The sequence below is a fragment of the Gallus gallus genome, chromosome 5 (genome assembly GCF_016699485.2).
Source record: "Gallus gallus isolate bGalGal1 chromosome 5, bGalGal1.mat.broiler.GRCg7b, whole genome shotgun sequence".
Taxonomy (NCBI): domain Eukaryota; kingdom Metazoa; phylum Chordata; class Aves; order Galliformes; family Phasianidae; genus Gallus; species Gallus gallus.
This window is the reverse complement of record NC_052536.1, coordinates 35,664,685-35,681,725: the sequence shown is the minus strand read 5'-3', so window position 1 is coordinate 35,681,725 and position 17,041 is coordinate 35,664,685. Positions and strand designations below refer to the sequence as shown.

General features: G+C 41.2%; 3 protein-coding genes across 5 annotated transcripts in view; 1 reads left to right on the top strand and 2 right to left on the bottom strand.

The window, feature by feature from the left end:
• Nucleotides 1-3,253: 3,253 nt before the first annotated feature.
• On the bottom strand, nucleotides 3,254-12,904 carry PSMA6 (proteasome subunit alpha 6). Its single transcript, NM_001277443.2, has 7 exons — nucleotides 12,742-12,904; nucleotides 9,957-10,051; nucleotides 8,865-8,946; nucleotides 8,458-8,613; nucleotides 6,439-6,617; nucleotides 5,034-5,128; nucleotides 3,254-3,543 (listed from the first exon to the last, which is right to left on the bottom strand). Exons 1-7 carry the CDS (start codon nucleotides 12,815-12,817, stop codon nucleotides 3,486-3,488), a joined length of 741 nt encoding a protein of 246 aa, NP_001264372.1. The 5' UTR covers nucleotides 12,818-12,904; the 3' UTR covers nucleotides 3,254-3,485.
• LOC112532558 lies at nucleotides 12,774-16,006 on the top strand. 2 transcript variants are annotated; one of them, XM_040701953.2, is made up of 2 exons: nucleotides 12,774-13,051; nucleotides 14,002-16,006. In XM_040701953.2, exons 1-2 carry the CDS (start codon nucleotides 12,774-12,776, stop codon nucleotides 14,198-14,200), a joined length of 477 nt encoding a protein of 158 aa, XP_040557887.1. In that variant the 3' UTR covers nucleotides 14,201-16,006. The 2 variants fall into 2 exon arrangements, with proteins under 2 accessions (XP_040557887.1, XP_025007070.2); XM_025151302.3 differs by having other exon boundaries at nucleotides 12,774-13,155.
• The window catches only part of PRORP (protein only RNase P catalytic subunit), a 38,296-nt gene continuing 36,823 nt past the window's right edge, over nucleotides 15,569-17,041 (bottom strand). For both annotated transcript variants that reach the window (XM_421241.7, XM_040701950.2), the window contains one exon: nucleotides 15,569-16,005. In XM_421241.7, coding sequence (XP_421241.3) covers nucleotides 15,865-16,005 — 141 coding nt within the window. In that variant the 3' untranslated portion in view covers nucleotides 15,569-15,864. The remainder of the gene's footprint in view (nucleotides 16,006-17,041) is intronic.

Below are 17,041 nucleotides of genomic sequence, written 5' to 3'. Positions count from 1 at the left end.
ATCCTGACACCAGTTGCTCTCAGCAGCCTTGCACAATAAGCACGTGACTCCCTGGGTTTTACTGTGGACATAAGACTTCAGTTCACTGTTCCGACAGATCCTGAACTACGGGATATCTCACACTGTTTCCAAAACAAGGGGACGGAACAAATCGTTACTAGCAAGAACTGGCTGGAACAAGCTGTGACAGTCTATGAACTTCCCATCTGAAAAAATAACTCATTACAAAACAAAAAACAACCCGCCCTCCCATCATTACCCCAAGGAGTACAGTGCTTTTCCTAGAAGGAAACATGAATACTCCCAGAGATGGGCTTCACAAACTTGATCTCATGAACCAACAGGTCCTGAACAACTCCAAATAGCAGGCTTCGTTCCATGTCAGGTGAAAAATGGAGTTTGTTTTTTCCTTCAGATCAACTACATCTTCCACGTTACTTCTAACAACACACAACACTGAGTCAAAACATTTCTTCTCTAGTACTTCTGGTCAGTACTTAAAGAGGAACGGAGCAGAAAAGGCAGAGCAGAATGCAGCACGTTATTCCCTGTCACTAACAGCATTGTTTACATATCCACAAGAACTCACTCCACATGAATTCCCAGTTCAGCTCTCTACACTTAAGAAGACTGGCACCACTGAAGGCTTTACAGTGAAAAGGTACGGTCCAACATTGTGCATTACAAGTTGATTCAGTGCCATATATTGCATTTAGAAAGTACCTGAAATCCTAGTTCATTACTGCCTGCCTTAACATTTTGTTTCTGGATGAATACACAGACAGCTCCTGATGATCCATATCTTATTTATATTATGATTTCCCATTAAGCTAATCGAGTCTATAAAACATGCCTTTACTGTTTTACTGTGGTTCCCTCGGGGGCTGGGGGGCATTGCTCGTAAGTAATTCAACTGCTTCTCACCAAGGAGTCCAATAAATACTGATTTACCTAAGCAGACTGCATGTGCTTGTGTCCTGTACACACTATACTAACAGAGCACAGGGAATATAACATGGTCACAGTTATGGGGCTTTACAAGGCCAGCCCACGTTTAGTACAGCTAGTACTCATCTGGGTCCAGTAAGACAGACTCGATCCTCCTTCTGCTTATCAGTTTGTGCACTCACACTGTAACCATACCTACCAACCTGCAGCACTGTCACAACAAGATACTCTCGAGGCCCTCTACCCAAACCAGAATTCCACACGTTGCCAAGTTTCTCTGCGTGTGCCATACCTGGACCAGCAGGTGACACCAGGTACAGCTCAACACTGCTCACAGCTGATGCAGTTTGGTTGCAGATGCTATCTGCTTAGGAGCATGAGGAATAGGATACACATATACCTGTCATACGTGGGGTTTTCCCAGGAGTTGAGGTATCGATCTTCACCACAGCCTTCTTACCTTAAGCAATAAAAAGCTTTACTGAAAAAGGAAAAATCCCCATCATTAGTATAAGAGAGAATCAAGAATCTTCATTGCTGGACAAGGTGCCAGCACAAATGGCATTTCAGCTGCTACAACTTAAGATTTGCTATCAAAAAGGATGCAACATTCCCAAAGAATATACCACGGACAACGTATTTCATCATGTCTAAACACGAGGTGCAATGTTCTGCATGCAAAGACAGGAGGTATGAACAAACACCCACCGCTCTCAGAAAAACTGTGCAAGTTACACAACCACATGTAAGCTTCCAAAATTTGGAATTAAAGGTCTTGCAGGGAGCTTTAATACCAAATACTATGCAAATACACTCTAGTTATACGGCTCCTGGACTGTCATATTTCTTTTTAACTGGTTTTGTTCAAGCTTTTATACGTAATTAAAGCCAATCAAGAACAAAGTATCAGTGGATTATGTTTTATGCCAAAGTAAATAATGACTCCAGTATACTTAAAATTCCAGGTTGTTCTACAGTCATACTATTAGGAAGGATTCTAGGAAAGTTCAGAAACTCAGCTGTCACTCAGAAAGACATAAACCTTTCCAAATGTGCCACTTATTGTTTGTTTAGCCAACTGTTGCACAAACCCCACAGTTCTCAGATAACCCACTCACTCCTACTCTCCCCAAAAGCAGAAATGGCTTCCTCTTACTATCTGTACAACAGTATCTGACATGACAGAAGGTGAAATCTAGGGGCAGTACTGAAAATTCAGGGAATCTGGCAAACTCAGCATCTCACGCTATTTTGGAAGCATAAGAAAAACCATTTGAGCATTACAATCTCCTCAAATCAGTTATACAATTAGCAATATATTTTATTAAAGCCAAACAGTGAACTGCATCTTTTACTACAACGAACTTGAAAGATACACGTTCAAGGGGCTCTAAGTGTAAAGCAGAGGAAAAAAAAGGCATCAAGCAATCCCAGCTTCTGAAAACTTACGAGGCCTTCCCAGAGGTCTCAGAAATCAAAGAGAATGTTAGAGCGATGAAAATCAGTATCACAATAGCAAGACAGTGGAAAGAAGGTACGAAGCTAAGTCATATTAGCTTGGCGTCTTTCCAGGAGGACTGTCATGTCCACCCAACAGTTATGAGTATCTAGTAATCTTCCCTTTCCCAGTCTCTCCTCCATCGCCTCCCTGTTGGAATGGATACTGAAGCCTCTTCAATTCTAACAAAATGATTTCCTTCACTTTGACTCAAGTTCTTCAGTCTTAACTTCTCTCCTAACCTAGAATCTTTGAAGGTGTGAGGAGAATTGCTTCCCAGAGACATTCTTGTTGATGGATCTTTTCTGTCAGCCCCATCCAACCCAACATTGATTTTGGCACTGCCCAAAGACTCCAACCAGGTAGGTGACATCCAAAATCCCAAAGTACATACAGAATCCATTTCCACTAAGTAAATGCTAGCTTCAGAGCTGTAAAACTGTAGCAGACATCTGTTAATATTCCTTCCCCTTTCCCAGACAAATTTGTGTGAAGGAATGCATGAGGAATCACAGCTCAAGTTTTTTCTTCAGCTTTTGTTATACTTTCTCATACAAACCTGAGCAAATCTTCAGGTTTTAAATTAAGATCCTCTTAATTTTCCCAGGGATAAAACAGTAATGTTATAAGACTTTCAACATCCAACATCAGGGAGGAAGAGAACAAATGGAAATGTAACAATTATCAAGACACACACCACAGTCTGACACAAAACATTACGCTAGGAGTAAAATAGCTCAGATGAAAAATACAGAGCTGAGGATAAAATTTATATTAAGATAAAATTAAGAGGCAAATAATCACCAGAGAAACATTCAAAATCATGTATTTCGATGAGAATTTCATAAAACAAAGATTAAAAAAATACATTAAAAGGAGACATCGAGTATTTCAAAAACCTCTGTTTTATTTGTACAGAGTAAAATACATCGTATTGCGAACATCGTTTTCATTCCATAATCGAAAGCCATTATTAAGTGGTCTTCTTTTCACCAAATACCCTGGTCAGAAGCACAGACAATGGAAATAGGAAAGCTAATTAGTCTCTCTCTGCCAGAGCTACAAGGTGCATGTCAATCTCTGTTTCTGTAAGGATCCTGAAAGAACAAAAAGAAATCCTGAATAGCTTCAATGGTTCTTCCCCTTAAACTCCAACCCAGCATCTATTCAAATTGGCTTTATACATTTCAGCCCTTTAAAGCCCTGCTGCCAAGGCCACAAGCCAACATTTCAACTGCTTTTGAAAAACAAAGGAAGAATCAAAGCCACTAAAGAGCAAAGGAGCAAGTGGTAGAAAAAGAATAGGTAATTTCTCCTGTGCAATACATCTGCAAGCTGGGACCTGGTGAAAATAATGGGTATGGTAATTAGTGCAATTACTCCAAGGAATACACATGTTCTTATAGCTTTTCCCTTCTGCTTGCAACCCATCTTTCTGAAAAGGACATGACTGGTAAATGAAGTTTGGCAGAGGGGTAGCACTGGAAAAAGGATAATTCAGCTCTTGTATGCTTTTTCAGAAATGCTATGCTATTCTGTTGTCCTAAACATCCATTATCAAATGTAAAATCTCTCATCAACACTATGTCAACTTTATACACATGAAGAAGCACTCAAAAGTTTGCACCTGTAGGGCTCCACAGTTTGAAGCCTCTCTCCGATCCTCACCTGCTAAGTCATTAGACTAAAACAGCAGAGGACTTATTCCCCACCAAATTGTTCCTCAGGTTTTTTGTTTTATTTTAATGAAAAAAAAAAACAAACAAGAGACAATGAAATAATAAGGCAAAAATTAATGAATGACTCTATGGCAAGCCTGACTAGTAACACATACCTAGAGGGCCTTTTTGCACTAATCAAAATGTCTCAAGATTTATTCTTCCATTCTTTCACGCATACTTCCATAGCTGTACAATGTGCTATGAGAAGGCTGTCCAGCACACTGTATCTAATGTGAGGCACAGCCTGCAGCAGGAAGATTTCCAGGTATTGTCTGCTTAGACTGACCTCGTAACCATGCTGCACGTACAGGGCTGCGCTCCAACTCAGACAATAGTGGAGGCAGCAGGGAGGAAATGGCAGGTCTTCCTTTCACTCTGGGTGGGAACGTGCTGTACTTGGAAAGTACACATTCAGCCAATTCCAAATCACTGCAGTGATTTTAAGTCCAGAATATTTTAATCTTGTCAAAATAACTGCATTAATTGTCATGTTGAAAGTAGACTCCAGATACTAGTACAAACCATTTTTGAAAATTCTCTTAAGTATTAAAGAAACATCTAGAACGGACATAACAAGATTTTGATCATCATGCAAAACAATACTCTTTTTAACAGACTGGATTCCCTAGCCAGTTTAAATACATACAAACAGCTTTTTTTTTTGTAATCTATTATTTGAACATTGTCTTTTATACATTCTGAAATTGCAAGTAAAAAAATAAAACAATCAGAAAACAAGCCTCGAACTTCAATTAATGACATTTTCTGAATTTACCATTACACAAGAAGTTAAAACAAATTGCACATCATCATTGCACACCAAAGAAATACACCATGTTTTATCAACAGTGATCACGATCACTTACCTGAACTTCGGATTTTCCACTGTAACTACACCAACTTCTATTTCTGAAGGTTTGAAATCAATGGATAGTACAGTAGACAGACATGTTATTGCTGTCTGAAAGATGATAAAAAACTATCAATAAACAGAAAAAACTAAGGCATTTTTAGTACATCCAGCATTAACAATTATCCTCTCTTCTAGCTTTATTTCCTTCTACCTCTAAACCTCAGCTGTAAAGTTTCAAATAGTTTCCATTTGGTACAGAATATACTGCCTCTCTAGTTCTCTTCCAAAGAAGTTCAATCTACAAAAGCCAATGGATACATTTCCTAAACAGGAAAAAAAAACCCAAAAAGAGAAAACCAAAACCTTTATCAGGCATACATCCCAGGTCCCAAGGACAGAACACATTCCCTAAGTGGCAAACAACAGATATAATCACTACAGTCCAGGATTACTCAAAGCACGTTACTTGTGTGGCTTCCATTTTGGCTTTTCTTCTGGTAACTAAAATTACATTGGCTGTTTTTAGTAGTTGCATTTAATTACAGCTTAACCTGCCTTTTCTTTTTTTTCACCTTAGTCATCACCTGTTTGAAAAGGTGTTCTTTGCAACTTCACTCGTGCTTTGAAGTGAAGTCATAATAATGCTGAATATGTATTCCTAAAATGATGACTGACCACAAAAAGCTCTGTAAAACTGCTACGTAGCCAGATGCTTACCAAATCAGTTATTTTGCATAGCATTCACATATCTTAATACAATACTCCGTTTTAACTTACAGTGGGGTCAATTGCTTCAGATTTTATACCTCATTTCAATCGTTGATCTTGCAATGCAAGAGACCTAACATTACAAGAGAACAAGACCAGGCAGGAGAAACAGGTGGGCCATAGAAGAGTACTGCTTAGACAGCTCTCTACGGTGTAGGTGAAAAAGGATAACTATAACACAAGCTCATTAACCTGTTATATAAATAGGGTATGCTTTTATAATGGGCCATGAACAACAGTTCTCACAGTAGGCATAGTATCTGTTGCTTTGTGCGCTGAACTGAAGCAGTAGCACTCATCTTGTTTGAAACACTTTTTAACGCTGTTCTAAACACCACTGAAGAAATATTATACTGGTATGCCCAGAATCAAGCACTGCAACAACCAGCCACCAACTACAGCAGGAGTGCTACAGCCACAGGTTCCACTTCAGCTAATACAATGCAGAAAAATCAGATGAGAGGACTCTAAAGGCTTACCAAATATCTTCAAAGGACTTTCTGGTTGAAAAGCTCTGCTTGCTCTGGCAACAGTACAGAACAGTCAGAAAACAGGAAATGCCTAACTGAACTCCTCTGTATCAGAATCCTACATACACCACAGTCATTAAAAATACTTCGACAAATCCTTATTGCCTTCTACCAGCCTACCTCTACAGTTTGTTCATACGTCCAATCAAATTTCTTCTTTACTTTCTTTTCAAGGAAACTGGTCGACTCTGTCTGTTTAACTCCTGCAGCCGTGGCCTTGAATCCACAATAGTAACCTGCCGGATCACACTTGTACACCTGAGGGCCATGCTCTTCATCAATACCAATCAAAATCATACCTTGAAGACAAAATTTGTTAATTATTTTTTCTTCTTCCAATATTAGCAGTTTCACTGAGCCAAAGAACAGTCTGATACTGCTCTCCTAAGAAACACATGCATGCAAAGCAGTAGATCCTTAGAAACAAGTCCAATACCTAGACCTGATACTTCCTCTTTATTTTGCCTTTTCTTACCAGTGTCTCACACCAAGCATGCAACTCACTTTAGTGCAAACTAGATTTGTGTCATACCCAAAGAAAGCTATTCATTAAACATAAAAATGTTTTGGCCAGCCTCAGTGTGTACAGAACCACAAAGTCAGGAAATAAAGTTTAATCCTGATACAAGGCTCACCCAGCCACAGTTCACATCCTGTGTATTATATAACAATGACACTTTAAAAGCACTAAAAAAATCATTCAATAAAGATACCTTTTACCAGAAAGTTTACAAACACATTGACATTATCTGAAATATTAAAAGATCAGTCTTAGATTTTTTAATAGAGAGGAAAAAAAAAGGAAATATCAGAAGACTAAGCAGAATCTTTGAAGGCCATTTGAGTAAGTGTTTTCCATGTGCGATTTCAAGTGGTATAAACTGGTCAAATCCCTGCAGTGCATCTGTGTCCACCTACACTTCCAGATCTACAGTTCCATAGTTTCAGCATACACATTAAAAATAACTCAAAATAACAACAACAAAAAGAAAGCATCTTCTATTGCTTCTAGCTTTACACTTGTGTAACTTTCAAATAGTAGTTGCAGCTATATCAGCTTCTGAGCAACTACTACGGCAAATGAAAAAGAAATCCTTATCAACTTCTCAAAAAAAAAAAAAGAAAAAGGTATTTTTCTTAGTTTTGACATTTTTCTTCTTGCACAGAAAAAAGTTCACTTTCTATCAGTATCAAAGTATGGGAAGTGCCAAGCAAAAAAAATGATTGTTCCCAAACATTACAAGTATATAAGCATGGGAAAATTTCCCCATCGTGGAAACTGTGGTGCAACCCTGAATGCTGCTTTAGTAAGAAGTGCTAGTGCCTAGTACGATTACCAGAAGTGATTCATCAGTTCTGAAAATATTCTCTTTAAAGGAAAAAAAAAAAAAAAAAAACCAACATCAAAAAGAAACTTAGGCAGAATGTTTAACGAAACAGCGATTGAGGAAACACGAAGTGTTTTACCTCAATTCCCATATAATCTACCAATATGGCTACACTTCGTTCATGGCCAAATATAAGAGAACAAAAAAAGGAAGTCAAAACCAACCTCAAAGTACAAGGATCACTAACTATGGTAGAAATAGATATATTATTTTCATTTAAACATAAATTACATTTGCTATTATGAAGAAATGTGCAGAAATGTTGACAAGTGAAATATTAAGTACATCTTCCCTACAATACACAGAAAATGATTAAGTTAAAAGCACCAGTTAAGCTTATTTTTAGCCTATACACATTACTTAGATACAAAACAGTTGAAGTCTGCACAATCTGCATTCTCCATATACCCGTGATGTTTATGTAGACCACGCATGCTAGTAAGAAGAGTATCTTCCATTAACAGCCATCACCCTGCAAACAGACTAGGCCCATAAAACTGAAGTAAAAGAGCACCACATGTTTTCAAAGCACTTAAATAATTTACTAAATTCAAAAGCTAAGTCAGTGGTAGAATCATGCTTTCAATTCAAGACTTCCAAGATTATTCTCATCTGGTTGTTCATCCCTCTCAGCTCTTTGGTTACACTCACTCAATTTTGCACAATTTGAAAACAGGTGAGAATCTCATATAAGGTATACTTTTTGCAAGATTAAACAAGAAACAGGACAGACTTCATACACTATACTTACAGCAACCAAGAGGCCTCATTTCAGCATTTTGCGTATAGACCTGAGAAATATCCGCAATCCTTTTACATAGCATATCCACAGGGATGTCGTAGCCATACTTGTACTTCCAGTTAGCAGCCTCATAGCGGGCTCTCTGCACCTGGGATCTGCTGTCAGCTAGAGAGAAGGAGTTAATATTAATTTCACTGACTGTGTACCACATTTATTCCCAGCATTTGAGAAAGCCACACCCAACTCTAAGTGGTCTTAAAATACACACAAGAGAACTAGAAAAGTTTTCTAAAACCAGACTCAGAGAAACAAACTTCCTTGAGTGAATAATTAAATTTTTGCAATACCAAAAAAGTTGGTAAATTAAATAGAGATATCGACACTTCAGATAGTTTAAAAGATGGTGAATTAAATACCTGTCATTCCTGTCATCACACAGCCAATATTTTCAGTAATGCTGAACAAATGAGTTACTGTGTTGGAATCCAGTAACTTGTCCTAAAGAAGAAGTAGAAATAGAATCATAGAATATCTTGAGTTTGAAGGGCTCCACAAGGATCACCAAATCCAACCACCTGGCTCCACACAGGACAACCTAAAATCCAAACCCTATGCCTGAGAGTACTGTCCAAACGCTCCTTCAACTCCAGCAGGTTGAAGCCATGCCTACTGCCCTGGGGAGCCTACTTGATGCCCATCATCCTCTGGTGAAGAACCTTTTCCTAATGCCCAACATGACCCTCCCCTGATGCAGCTCCATGCCATTTCCTCAGGCACTGCTGCTGTTACCAGAGAGCAAAGATCAGCACCACCCCTCTGCTCCCTGTGAGGAGCTGCAGGCCACCACAGGGCCTCAGCCTTCTCTGTTCTGGGCTGAACAAACCAAGGGACCAAAGCTGCCCCTCATACACCTCGCCTTCCAGACGCTTCACCATCTTTGCAGCTCTCCTTCAGATGCTCAGTATCTAGAAAAGGCTGTCAACTAAAGCATGATCAATACCGAAGTCCTTTTCTATCTGAATAAATTTTGAAAACAAAACAAAAAGACTTGAGTTCCTATTCCACGTTGTCTTCAAACACAAGGGTTTTACCCCTTTGTCAACAGTACAACACCAGTGTGCTGAAACACTCATGAAAACATTATTGTGCTATTGGCATACTGTTTTTTAGTAGGAATTAAAGAAGAGAAATCAAAAAACTGACTTAGAGTAGCTCAGCCCTTACAAGTCAGAATGATGTATGCACGTCAAAATACACCCAAACCTAATCCATATTTTAGTTTTATCCCTTCAACAGCTCTAGAGGAAAAAACATTAATGCAGTACTCGGTGACAAAACATACAATTGAGCACTAAACAAAGCTAGAATTCAATATAATCAGAACAAGATATCCAAACTGCTATATATGTCCATGGTAATAAACATAATCTTAATGGTGCGGCGCTACACCCTCTACTTATTTTATTCCTCACTTCCTCCCAGCCTTCCTTCAAAAGTAGACTACTTACAGGTACTTTCTTCTGCGTTACGATTACTGCAGAGTCTTTCCCACGAACAGCTACAGATGTAAGTCCGCCCTGGTTTATGGCCTTAAAAGCATACTCTAGAAAAATATACAAAAGATATAAAAAAAACTGTATTAGATATGTTAGTATAAGCAACTCTGACACATCTACACCCCCCGAAATCTCACCACGTTCTATTAGTGCTTCATTCAGGTACTTCGAATAATTTGCCTTTTTCTTCTATTAGAGTATCTCACAATTTGTTTTAAATCAAAATGGCAGTTCCCTTCATATGATCTAAGAAATACATTTCCCTTTATTTACAGTTTCAAAAGACTCAAAAGCCTTTAAAAAAAATCTTTATCTGGTAATATATGATAAGTACCCAGAACTTCCTAATATCTAGTCAAGAAATGAAAGTTTCTGGCACTAACTAGAAGTAGATGACTTTTTTTGTTAGTTACGTGAATGAGGCTGGAATTCAGAACAATCTGATAAAGCTATATTCTAAAACAACACGAGAAGAAGGCAAGCTGTTTTAAAAGCTGCACTCAAATCTGTGGCACAAACCGGAACATCAGATCTTTCCTCTAAGCATCAGGCAGTGCAGCTGGCTGAGCCCTAGCACAGGCTGCCCAGTAGCTGTGGAGTCTCCTTGGAGACCTTCAGAAGCAGCCTGGACACGGCCCTGGACACCCTGCTCTGGGTGTCCCTGTTTGAGCAGGGGTTGGAGAGGATGGACCCAGAGGTCTTGGACACTCTCAACCAGTCTGTGACTCCAACACATAGGTGTGAGCAGGAATAAGCACCCTCAAGAACTTTTGCTCACAAATACTGAGAACCAGGCAGAGTGTTGGCATTTCAGTCTGGTATCAGTATAATGGAAATCTCTGCTCTGGAAAAAAAAATAAAGTTTTAAGACAGCCTTAGAGCAACACATGTGCCTACACCTATCCTCAACAGCACCTGATTAACTGGAATCTAGTACACATACAAAGATTCACATGATTCAGAAAGAAAGAAAGAAAGAGGCTGGAATCATATAGTTGACCACAAGCAAACATATCTTCTGCCCATACTATGGCTACATGCTAGCCAGCAGAGACGTTAGTGTGGGATCATACCCAAACTATCAACCTAGCTGCTGGCAGAGTAATCTCATACTTACTTGAGGTTAACTAGCACATCTAAGTACTTATCTCCACATCTGCCCCTAGCAGGCAGGTACTCAAAGTACCTTTAATACAACTTCGGACTACATGCAAATACTTTCAAACACACATACAGATACTTCTCAGACATGGACAAAAGATATGCAAGTGCCACACATTTCTCATATATTAACTTAACTGTTGAATAACAGTTGACAAACATATCCAGGAGGCAGAAACCCTCAATTTACTCATTGCTACATGATGCAGAAACCATGACCAGCACATAGTACTGCAGCACAGAGAGCCAGAAAGGCATTCCAGGCCAACCAGCATGTTTTAATGGCACCTGAAGGCTGTGTCCTGTGACTCTTACATTACATAGGCACTGACAACCAGTGCAAAAAAGTGTTGTTCCCACTAACCATACATATAAGGCTTACTGTGCAAGTTGCATACAAACTCTACATGCACTACAGGTATTAATAAAGCACCTGTATATGTACATAGCTAGTAGAGGTAGCTTTCTACCTACATACAGCCACATACATGCAATTTCATAGTCACACCTTGTGAAAAGGACTCTCCAGAACTGCACTGCCTAACCAGGAAGCCTATTCCACACAGACCTCTTCATGAGAAAAACTTAAGGTCAGACACAAAAGAAACTACTGGCTACTACTGACAACTTGTGCAGGCTGATCTCAGCAACTTCCTTTCCTGGAGAACAGATGAATGTACAGATGTGCCATGTAATGCACACAGTCAGGCTGCTGCAGCTGGAGAAAAGCCGCTGGGATTCAGGGAGAGAGCATCAGGATGGTGCTGCAAGGACAACTAACTCATCTGGACCAGTTCTGAAGATCCTTCAGGCACACTGTGGACAAACTGACTTTGCACTACTGAAAATTGGCTACGCTGTTACAAAGGACCCTAAAAAGAGCACCATGAGGCTCTTCTGCAGAACCTGGTGCACTGGAAAACCAAAAGTGGATTCAGCGACCTAAAGAAGAAAAAGAATTTTGGCTGCAGCTCAATCTCAGTGGGTTTGCAGTCACCTGGAAATAAAGGCTGGTTGCTATTATCTCACAGGCCATGCTGCACAGAACACAAGGTATTCAGGTGTAACAACGGGGAGCATGGATTACTGCCAGACACTGACTCTGATGTTCCAGTATGCACTGTTTGGGACGGCCCAAGTCCCATTTCAAACTGCTATCGTAGCTCTCAGTTTCCAAAGCACAACAACGGTAAGTGTAACAAAATGAACTGGAACAAACACTGAAGGGGAACAAACCGCTGTCCGGGCAGCCTCGAAGCCCCTTGGCTAGCACAGAGGCACAGGACACACCACAGGGCTCTAAACCCCCCCTCACCGCCAGCGAGGCCGCCCTCTCAGCTTCCACGCACGACCGGACCGCGGCTGCCCCAGCTCCCCTCTTCTCGCCGCGGTACCGGGCAGGGTAAGAACCGAACCCCCGCGCCCCGGCCAAGGGAAGCACCACGCTTCCCCCCTCCTCCGAGGCAGCGGCCCGAGACGGCGGAGCTCTCCGCGCCGGCTGCAGCCCGGCTCCGCGGGGAGGCCCGGCCCGTGACGGGGCAATTCAACGGCGACGTCCCCGGGGCTCGGCACCCACCGACTTGGTAGAGGCGGCCCTCGGGCGAAAAGATGGTGATGTGGCGGTCGAAGCCGGCGCTGGAGCCTCGAGACATGGCGGCAGTGGGAACGGCACGGCCGAGGGGCTGTCAGCGTGCAGGACCCCACCGCTACCGCAACGGGCCGCCGCCGGAGCGCTTCCGGGTCACGGGAGGCGCGCAGGCGCTCGAGGACTCCCAGCTCGCGCACCGTCACGCTCCATCCCCACCACTGCGCATGCCCGAACTCCGCGGCACCCATCGGCCTCGCGCCTCTCCTCTGGAGAGCGTGCGCAGTAGGGCCTGGTCACGGTACGGGCTGAGGGGCGGCGGGCGGGACGGGGGCTGTCGTGTCGTGACGTGTCGCCTCCGCCGGACTATCCGGGAGCCGCCGAGGCGCTGCCTGGCGGAAAGGGGTGCGGGGGGGCGGCGGTGCCGCGGGACTACCCAGGGAGCGGAAAAGTAAAGCCCCGGTGTGAGCTGCGCGGGCAGCCCGGGGAAGAACAGCCCCTTCGCTCTGCAAACAAAGCGTTTCCACGTGTTGTCTTAATGAGCGGAATTTTAAAGAAATCCGGCAGCCCCAAAGAGGACGGTTAGGGTACTTCTGAGGAGTCATTGTTCCTACAGCCGCATCGCATCGCATCGCAGCGCGATGTTTGCAGACTGCCTCAGCAGCCCAGTGCGGAGGGAACCTCCCGTTTAAACTGGTGAACGCCCATCTGCCTTTCGGCAGCCTGGATTTCCCCCGCTCAGGGGGGAGGTCTTTGTTTTTCTCTTCTTTTTTTTTTAATTCAGGCCATCGAAAGCCGTTTGGATAAGCACACCTCCGTTTTAAAATATTACTAACTAACTCCGGGTGAAATAGGGGATGCCAGGTGCGTTTTGGGGCGCGCTGTTTGCCCCACATTAGGCCTGCTTTAATAGCTTATAGCTGTCCTTCTTTATTAACGGGACACTGAGTATTTATTTACAAGAGGCAATTTTTGTCCCCTTCATTTTGGAGAAGTGTTGTGGGCGGATAAAGAATGTTCAAAATGTGTGGTGAGAAGTCTCCAGCCCAGTGCCCCATCACCAGCTGTGACCAAAAGCAAATGCCCAAGGACAAGCATTAAGGCTACAGAGAGCCTTTAATGATGCATTCCCTGAATATCCTCCCAGCCTCCTGCTGTCTGCAGGGACTTCCCAAAACAGTGATAGCATCTGGTTATTTAACAGCCCGTGCTGGGTTTTCTCTTTCATGAACTCGCTGGTTTCCCTTTTAGCTCCTGTGAACCGCCTGCATCCACTACACACAGTAGCAAAGGGCCGCTCAGCACAACAATATGTTGTGCAGTTTCATCTGAACCTTCTATCTGCCACCATCATTTGATGCTGCTTCTGCACTGGGAAGAGACAGCGAACAATCTGTCCCCATGCATACCCTCCACAACACTCAAGATTCCTAAAACCTCTTTCTTTTAAGATCTCTTTTCTTCTGGGCTGAGGATGCCTCGCTTCTTACTCCTACCATACATGAAGCTATTCTATCTTGCAGCGTTGGAGTTTAATGCCAGATATTTTATTTTTTCCTATGAGAAAAAGGAGACGAGAAAAGCAGAAGGAATGCTCAAACATTTCATCAAATTGCCAAAAAGCAACCAAGCAAGAAAATCCTTGACTTTTAAGTGTTTGGATTCAAAGATTCAATATTTTACTTAGACCAAGACTGAGATCGAACAGTTGCTCAATACCATCCATCAGTGTGGCAGAGTAGAAGTCAAACTACTTCGAGGATACAGCTTCTAGAAGTCTTCTCTACCTATGTAGCAATTTCATCAAATTCCAAAGCATGGTTTTGTTTCACAAGAGTAATCAAATATTTTCCATGTAGTATCCATCATCTCTTATCAGCCATATGAGAATCAAAGTGTGTGCTGAAAGCTTCTGAGAAAGACTGCTCTCACACCTTTTTTAACATTATAAACAGTAAATGGATGATCTTGGAGATGAAACTGACCCCACAATAGCTACAAGCACTGGTTCAATCAGTTCGCTCTTCCTCCAGTCTGCCTTCCCAATGCATCTCTATAACCACAGCATGCCAAAGGCCAAGCTGAGCATTCGTTTCATCTCATTCCCCTTCCCCTCACTTAGTGGACTATCAAAGGGCACCTGTGCCATTTGCAGTGGCTGCATTTGGAGGACTTGCCAGAATTGGCCTTTCTGGATTTAAGCACAAGCCCATCAATTTGATAAACGAATACCAGGAAGACATTACAATTCTTGTGGGTTTTTTTGTTTTGTTTGATTGCTTTTTTTACAGTACTATTGCACTAAAAGGTATTGTGTCAAGTAGATCTCGATGTGCTGTTTAATTGTTGCCTATAAGAATTTCTAGATACTGCCAATTTTTGTTTAGAAAATTCAAGCATTTCCATAAGAAAACTAGTCCAGTGGCATGAAAACTTCTCAGAAGTAGCAAACCTAAGACTGTGAAAGAACAACACAGTATTTCACCAGTTGTTTCTTACAGACAAAATCTTAATGTATGTTGTTAAAACAAATCTTTTGCATTGAATGTAATCAAATGAATTCTAATTAAAGTGAGGAAGTATTAGAACTATGTGTGCCAGACCAATGGCAATCATGCCATTTGCCCCAGTAAGCTTTATTTGCTAGGTTCTATGCAATACTGCAAGGTCACCATGCCAATTTTGAAGGTACTCTGAAAGTCTTGCCTAACTTTTCTGAAGAACAGTTTCATGAGTTTCAATGTAGATGAAAAGCTTCAGCAAAATAAAATAAAATTCAATAAAATAAAATAAAAAAAAACAACCACATGACCTGAAATTCCAGAGGGAAAAACAAGTTTTAATTGAAATCACATGGAGAGGGTACAGAAACCGCTTGTTAAGATGGAAATAACAGACCTAATTCTTCCTTGCTGGACTACCATTCGTGTCCACAGGTTTATAACAAGAATTTGTTTGACAAAAAGCAGCTACTGAATTTTCTTTAGTTATAGGCCTCCTACATTAATCCCATAATTGTAGTGCTGAGTCCTCCTAGTCTGCAGCAGCTGCCTAGCAAAACAAAAACAAACAAACAAAAAGAACCCATCACAGAAGAAGCTTCACCTTGTGCAATTACATTGTTCCGTATTTCTGCTGAAGGCAAAGCCATTTTCTTGGTATTTGATATGAATATTTTTCCTCAAAAGTGTCCTTATAGGGGATGTGCCATGTGTCACCCGTAGTCTGTACCACACAGTCATAACTGCAAGCAGGCTGTGGGATAAAGGAAAATAAAAAACATTTTTTAGATGTTATCTCATACATTAGTAGAACACTGATTATAGCTAGCTATTTCCCTTAGAAATCTGCACAGACTCATCTCTTTAGCAACTCTCAATCATTTGCTCCCAAAACCAAATTAAGACATCTTTTAGTGTTTTGAGGTCTAGGTGGCATTATAAATGGCTGCAATTCTGTCTTCAATCTCCACCAGGTAACAATGATTTGGACACAACACATTACATTTTGAGAAATAAAAAAACTGTTTTTCTGTTCAGTTAAATGAAATCATATGGGAATTAGTTCAGGATGTAGTGTTTGGCAGCTTGAACTCACAGGGCACATTAAAGACATCCTGCGTTTGTCCCTCCAGTGTACCTCCACAGACTGATTTGTATCAAGGATGTTTTAAGAAAAGGAGTTCTCAACCACACTTTCAAGAACAGCCAGTCAGACAAATATAACTCTGGTCTACTGTGGTACAGGTATATTAACTCAACATATGCAAAACAAATATAAAAAAAATCACTGGTTTGCAATTATGGTTCTCAGAACATATTGTCACTCTGTGTTTATACACTTGGAAGTCTACGATTGGGAATGTCCAACATCCAAAATCATTCACATGTGAATTAAGATTTGAAAATTACTAGCCCTGCTACAACAAAATAAGTACAGCTAAAGCTGTGTTACTCAAGTGACTCTACATCCAATATTTGTTTCCATTAATAGGAATGTGTATAGCATTCATCTTTCTGTATATAGCTGTCATCTTTATAAACCTGTATTTCTGCAGTCTGATTGTAGTGAAGAGCATTCAGTTACAATTTTAACTGGAGCAGTAAGAAAATGAATCTAAATAAGTGCAGCATTGCTTTAATTCAGCAGTAAGAATGGAGGTAGACTGGCCACCAAGAAACCACATGATATGCAATGTCACATGATTGATTTTTCCCCAGAAAAATCTGTTCAAGGCTCACAAGGACTTCTGTCTCCTACACACACACACACACACACACACACACACACA